Source organism: Onychomys torridus, chromosome 16, assembly GCF_903995425.1.
Source record: "Onychomys torridus chromosome 16, mOncTor1.1, whole genome shotgun sequence".
Classification (NCBI taxonomy): Eukaryota; Metazoa; Chordata; class Mammalia; order Rodentia; family Cricetidae; genus Onychomys; species Onychomys torridus.
The window spans coordinates 64,554,852-64,561,833 of record NC_050458.1 but is presented as its reverse complement, the minus strand read 5'-3'; the positions used below and the strand labels follow the sequence as shown (position 1 = coordinate 64,561,833).

Genomic DNA, 6,982 nt, shown 5'->3' with positions numbered 1-6,982 from the left:
TGCTGGAGTTGCACAGTTCCGGTGTCTCATGTGGTAGCTGGGGATCCTAACAGGTTCTCACGTTTGACTAGGAAGTGCTTTAACTGAGTGTGCCACTCTGCCTGGACCTATCTTTGCAGCTTTGAAAATTAAAATATAGAAGCCAGGAGGTGGTGGCATACACCTTTAATCCCAGCACTCAGGAGGCAGAGGCAGGAGGGTATCTGTGAATTCGAGGCCAGCCTGGTCTATAGAGTCTAGGACAGCCAGGGATGTTACACAGAAAAACTGTCTAGAAAAAAAAAATTTTGCAAAAATAAATGTAAATTTTTAAAAGGAAGAACAAAGAAAGGGGGGGCTGGAAAATACTTTTAAAAGAAAGGAAAGAAAAGGGGGACTGGAGAGATGCTTGGTGGATAAGAGTGATTGCTGCTTTTCCAGAGGGCCTAAGCTTGGTTCTCAGCACCCGGGTCATGTGGCTCAGATGCCTGTAACTCCACCTTAGGGGATCCAATCCCCCTTTCTAGCCTCTGTGGGTGCTGATACATATATGGCAGGTACATACACATGAATAAATTTTTTTTAAAGATTTATTTATTTATTATGTATACAGAAGAGGGTGCCAGAACTCATTACAGATGGTTGTGAGCCACCTGTGGGTGCTGGGAATTGAACTCAGGACCTCTGGAAGAACAGTTGGTGCTCTTAACCATCTCTCCAGCCCCCACATGAATAAATTTTAAAGATCTAAGATGTAGAAAAAGAAGAACAAAGTAAATCTAAAGTAAATGAAACAGTCAACCGTGAAAACTGGAGACATGACTCATTTAGTGAGGTCCTGGTATGAGGCCCAGGACTGTGGGTTGAGGTGGAAGAAATTAATGAAATAGTCATTAGACAAATAATGGATAAAATTGATAAAACCAAACATCAGTTTTCCTAAAGGTTCAGTTAATAACTCCATACCAGGTATGTGGCATCTGCCCATGATCCACTGTTCAGGCAACTAATGCATGAGGTTTGGGAGTTTGAGGACATTATGGGCTACATAATAAGACCCTATCTCAAAAAGAAAAAAAATGGGGGAAAAATGAATTACTAATATACAGGGTGCCACTGCAGACCTTCTGGACACTACTGAAAGAATATAAAGATCGTATTGTAAGCAATTTAAAAATTTGCCGGCGGTGGTGGTACACGCCTTTAGTCCCAGCACTCGGGAGGCAGAGGCAGGCGGATCTCTGTGAGTTCGAGACCAGCCTGGTCTACAGAGTGAGATCCAGGACAGGCTCCAAAGCTACACAGAGAAACCCTGTCTCAAAAACCAAAGAATGACTGCTGCACAAGAGAGAGATGACTCAGCAGTTAAGAGCACTCACTGCTCTTCCAGAGGACACAGGTTCGATTCCCAGCACCCACATAATGGCTTACAACCGTCCATCTGTAACCCTCTTTGAGCTTCTGTGGACACTGCATGCCTGTGGTAAACAGACAGAAGTGCAGGCCATACACATAAAATAAAAAGAACACATACTGCTCTTGCAGAGGGCCAGAGTCCAGTTCCCAGCAGCTGGGCAGCTCATAACCATCTGTAACTGCACCTCCAGGGGACTTGGCACCTCTGGCCTCTTCAGGCGCCTGCACTCACGTGCATAGACAAATGCACATATGAAAGTTCAGGGGTTAGGATTATTGAGAGATGGCTCAGAGGTTAAGAATGCCTGCTATTCGTGCAGAAGATCTGAATTCCGTTCCTGCTCACCCACATGGGGTGACTCACAGGTACCTGCAACTCTAGCTCTAGGGGATTTGACTTCTTTTTCTGGCTCCTGGACACCCATTCACATGTGCAAACCCACGTGTGTGCCACTATTTAAATAAGTAAATAAATACTAAATGCTCTTTTAAATTTGGGGGCTAGAAAGACAGAACAGAGTTGCTCAAATGCCTGTGCAATCATGAAGAGCTGACTTAGGGTCCCCATGCCTCTGTGGCACAGACTGGCCCAAACCCAGAGCAGTCCTGCTGCCCCTGCATGTGCCACCAGCCCAAGCCAGGCTTTGGTTTGCTGACACAGGCCTCATGATGGAGTCCAAGCTGGGCTCACTGTGTAGCCCTAACCAAATCCAACTCAGAATCCAGTGCTTTCGAGGCCAAGGCAGAAGGATTTCTATGAGTTCAAGGCCAGCCTGAGCTAAATGGTGAGACTGTCTATCAAAAGCAGAGCGAGGAGATTTTTTTTTTTTCTCTTTTCTGCCTTGTCTTCTGTTGTGATGGTGTTTTGCTTTGGTTTTGGTTTTTTGAGACAGACTCTTGCTAGATAACCCTGGGAGGCTGTTAATCTGGTTTTGGTTCAGACGGCCTCAAACTTGACGTCGATATTCAAGCCTCCCAAGTGCTGGAATTACTGGTACACCGCCACACCTAGCCTTCCTTTTTCTTATACCCCTCGCTTAGAGAAAAGTACTATAGGGTAGATCCTGTAACAATGTGGGGACTAAAGGCCAACCTGGGATATCTGTTTTTTTCTTAGACGCCTTGGTTCTGGGACACCCGACAGTGCTGGCAGAACTATCCATATCAGGTAGGAGCTAAGGTGTTTCAAGACAATGTGGTGTGTGTGTGTGTGTGTGTGTGTGTGTGTGTGTGAGAGAGAAGAGAGAGAGAGAGAGTGTGTGTGTGTGTGAGAGAGAGAGACAGACAGACAGACAGACAGACAGACAGAGTTATCAGTCCAGGAAAGGTAATGTAGGCACAGTTCATACGTAGTTCCCTGATGCTATTGATACTGGGAGTCAGTTCTCTTTTTTTTTTTTGGTTTGGTTTTTTGAGACAGGGTTTCTCTGCAGCTTTGGAGCCTGTCCTGGGTCTCGCTCTGTAGACCAGACTGGCCTCGAACTCACAGAGATCCACCTGGCTCTGCCTCCTGAGTGCTGGGATTAAAGGCGTGCACCACCACCGCCTGGCGAGTCAGTCCTTTTGCGTGTATATTCTTGGTATCTATATCGGGGCCTATAGCAGAAATGCCTTAGTGAGCTTTTTCCAGGTCATGCTTCTGTGTATCCCCTGGTGCACTGGAAAGAAAAGCATTCCTAGTGTTGATCAAGTCCTTCTTGACTCAGATTCCTTCTTTTAAATCAGGAGCTATTAGCATCCTCATAAGGGCATCTTGGTTCTAGTCTGTACTTTAAAGTGTCAGGGAAATGAAAGAGTGACAGGGGAGGGGAAGTTCTGTCCAGAATTCCAGATGCACTGATGGGATTGTGGGGCCCATATGTTAACCTTACCTCATCGCTAGAAGACGAGAGCCAAGATGAGTTCACAGGGGCGCAAAGGACAAAGTTTTTGTCTCATCCTGATCCTGTCTCAGCTGTTGTAGACCTTGGGAACAGTGAAGAAAAGAACTAAAAAGTGTGGGTGCTGCGGAGATGGGGTGCCCCTGAGGTGCTGCTGTGCTAGCTGCCCCTTTTTCTTCTAGCCACTCTCGAGAGAGCTTTACTACTACTACATCATGGAACTGGCTTTCTACTGGTCTCTCATGTTTTCTCAGTTTATAGACGTTAAAAGAAAGGTAAGTTGTCAGCCCTCAGCTGCTCTCTGTCACCACTGTCACCGTGACAGGCTCTCCTCCTGTGAGAGAGTGGCTGGGATGGGAGGTCACTGGCTGTCTAACTAATGATGGGAGTGTTGAAGGTGGTGGGGCAGTGGGGAAGACAGCAAGGCCATGGATAAGCACGTGCTTTCCTTCTCTGCGCTCCTGTCCTTTTGTTTGTTTGTTTGGTTGGTTGGTTTTTCGAGACAGGGTTTCTCTATGTAGTTTGGTGCCTGTCCTGGATCTTGCTCTGTAGACCAGGCTGGCCTCGAACTCAGAGATCCCACTGGCTCTGCCTCCCGAGTGCTGGGATTAAAGGCGTGCGCCACCATCGCCTGGCTTCTCGTGTCCTTTTGTCAGAGCTCGGGGAAGTAGGACCTGGGGTGCCAAGGCCTGGCTCAAAAAAAGTCTTGATTTTAGAAAACCGGACTCAGCAAAGTGATAGTCTATATGACTTAGATATTACAACCTGCCCAGGAAGGACACACTCTATATTTACTTCCTTTTCCACTCTGTGTGTCGCTGGGCCCACAGCCCCTGACAGAAGCGCTCTGGAGAGAAAGGCTGGTCTGGTTCACAGTTGAGTTCCTTGTCGTAGCAGGGAGCTGTGGCAGTAGCTCAGTCCATGGCCACAGGAGTAGTGGTGGGGCCATGACATCACTGCCCCGGGAAGCAGGGAAGGTGCCCTGGGAGCCGCTGGCCTGGTAGAGCCTCCGGAGGTCAGCCCCAACCTCCTGCCAGCTGGTCCACCATTCCTAAAGGTTCCACAGCCTCCCAAGATAGTGCCACCAGCTGGGCAAAAGTCACCCAGAATGTAAGCCTGTGGAGGAGAACACTTCACATTTAAACCACAACGTCTAATTACTGTTAATACAAAATATAGAACTTTACATAATATATGCTATGTAAATATAAATAACAATATTTATTTATTTATAAGACTGACGTTTCCTCAGTGTCGTCATCTCCCCACCCCCCCACCTCACCTCCACTCCCGAGCTGAGGACCGTTCATCCAGGGCCTTGCGCTTGCTAGGCAAGTGCTCTACCACTGAGCTAAATCCCCAACCCCAATTGTCTCCGTTTTAATTTGATGTGTGAACCCAAAGGTGGGGAAAAAGCCTTAAACCTGACAGCTGGAAATATTTGCAATGAGTTTAGCTATTTAAGCAACTCTCTAGCACTTTTAAGGTTTAGTTTTAATTATGTGTATGTGTCCATGTGTGTGAATCCAGGTGCCCACAGAGGCCAGAAGAGGGTGTCAGATCCTTTGAAGCTATAGTTACAAGTACTTGAGAGCCACCTCACATGGGTGCCCGGAACCAGAGTGCTCTTAACTGCTAAGGCAAGGGAGCTGTGGGTCAGTGGGCGCTCCTCCAGCCTCTGGAACCTTCGCTGCCGTTTCTTCCTAGGACTTCCTGATCATGTTTGTGCATCACTTGGCCACCATCGGGCTTATCACCTTCTCTTACATCAACAACATGGTCCGAGTGGGAACTCTGGTCATGTGTCTCCACGATTCCTCAGACTTCTTGCTGGAAGTAAGAGCCTGACCTGCTCCTCCTCATCCCTCTCCCTTTCTTGACATGTGAGAACTGATTTTCTCCCAACTCAATTCTTCTTTTGTCCAGGCTGCCAAGCTGGCCAATTATGCCAAATACCAGCGGCTCTGCGACGGCCTCTTTGTGATCTTCAGTGCAGTTTTTATGGTTACTCGTCTAGGAATCTACCCACTGTGGTAAGTGCTCAAGGCTGTGAACTGTGGTAGGTATCTAATGATGCCTTTTGCCAATTTAGTTTTCCTGTCTGTTCTTGCCAGTCAAATACTAAGAACCCCAGTGCCCTGCCTTCCCCTGGACCTAGGCTGACCCTTTGTGGACTCTTACAGGACCTTGGCTGCCTTATGCAATGTTTCTAGTGAGTCAGGGTATATATGTTTTGTACTTCTGGCTTTTCTTGCTCATTTCGGCTGGCAGTCTTCAGCCATGCTTAGATCACTCATCACTCCTTTGCCTTCTTGCATTGGTTACAGGGATTCTGGCTTTTCTTGCTTTGATCTTTCTGTATGCCCTCTGCCTCGTCCTGACCAGCACAGACATGTGCGTGCATTCCCTTCTATACTCATTACCTAGACTACCAAGTTAGTGACTATGCTGGAAATTTGCTTAGACTCAGCCAGCCAACCACTTGCTGCCCCCTGTACCTAAGAACCTAGCTCATTCCTAGGGTTTGATTATAGGCCTACAGCTGTCCAAGTGTTGTACAGCTTCGTACTTGAAGTGATTGATAATAAGACACTCATCACTTCCTCCTGTCTCAGAGGTAAGAAGACCATAGGCTCCCGTTTCCTCTTTCACTCCTTATGAAAGAACATCCGTGTTATTGCAACTCCTGGGAAGTGTGCAGAAGAAGCATGGAAGACTGTCCTGGGGCTCAGCTTCCCTCTGCCGAACCAGAGTCTGACTGCTGTCTCCCCCTCCTAGGATTCTGAACACAACCCTCTTTGAGAGTTGGGAAATGATTGGGCCCTACCCTTCCTGGTGGCTCTTCAATGGCCTTCTCCTGACCCTACAGGTTCTGCATGTCATCTGGTCCTACCTAATTGCACGAATTGCTTTTAAAGCCTTGATCCGGGGAAAGGTAAGGCTGAAGCATCCTTCTTCCTTTGGACCATGTAGGAGCATGGTATTACTCAACAGACCTCTGTCCAGCCTAGGGACCCTCAGCTACACCAGCAGCCCCACAGTCAGTCCCTAGAGTGCTGCTGCATGAAGTACCATACAGACCAGGCATGGTGCCATATGCATGCCTGTAATCCCAGTGCTAGGGAGGTGACGCAGGAAATCAGAGGCTCAGGTCATCCTTTGCTACATAGTGAGTCTGAGGTCAACCTGGAGTACTTGACACCTCCCTCAAATGAAGAAGAGAGTGGCTGTCGCTGCAGAGCTGGAGACACAAACTGGAACGGCGGACAGTTGTGTCTGAGAACTGTGGTCGCTCACTAGCTATTCTAGGGTAACCAGACTGCGATACACAAGATTGCTTTAGGTCAGCAACTAGACATCTGCCTTGCTGATGTCTGAAGTAAGAGTCTTCAGTGAGCACATGTTTGGTTTTTAGTGCACAAAACACAAAGGAAGATACCCGCCTTTAAGACAGTGTTGGAGGCTGAGCCTTGATGAACAGGCATTCCACCACTTAGCTAATCCCGCCCCTAGAGCCTCCAGTTAATGACAGATCAAACCCTAAAGCAGTCGACTGTGCCGAGCCAGAGCGCTGTCCGCCATGCATACTCCCGAGTGAGATGGTTCTGCTAGGGACGGCCTTCCCTGACTGCAGGGTGAACATAACCTGGGTGTTTACTATCTCTCTCCTCATTGGTTTCGGGGCTCGTGTGGTGGGCCTGTGCTCG

At 48.0% G+C, this 6,982-nt stretch overlaps 1 protein-coding gene across 4 annotated transcripts in view; it reads left to right on the top strand.

Moving 5' to 3' along the window:
- Positions 1 to 6,982, top strand: part of Cers5 (ceramide synthase 5) — a 30,234-nt gene that overhangs the window by 21,041 nt on the left and 2,211 nt on the right. For 3 of the 4 annotated variants that reach the window (XM_036208314.1, XM_036208316.1, XM_036208315.1), the window contains exons 5-9: positions 2,513 to 2,563; positions 3,458 to 3,550; positions 4,983 to 5,111; positions 5,202 to 5,308; positions 6,054 to 6,210. In XM_036208314.1, coding sequence (XP_036064207.1) covers positions 2,513 to 2,563; positions 3,458 to 3,550; positions 4,983 to 5,111; positions 5,202 to 5,308; positions 6,054 to 6,210 — 537 coding nt within the window. Of the gene's footprint in view, positions 1 to 2,512; positions 2,564 to 3,457; positions 3,551 to 4,982; positions 5,112 to 5,201; positions 5,309 to 6,053; positions 6,245 to 6,982 lie in introns of all 4 variants that reach the window. The other variant, XM_036208317.1, reaches the window with a different exon arrangement.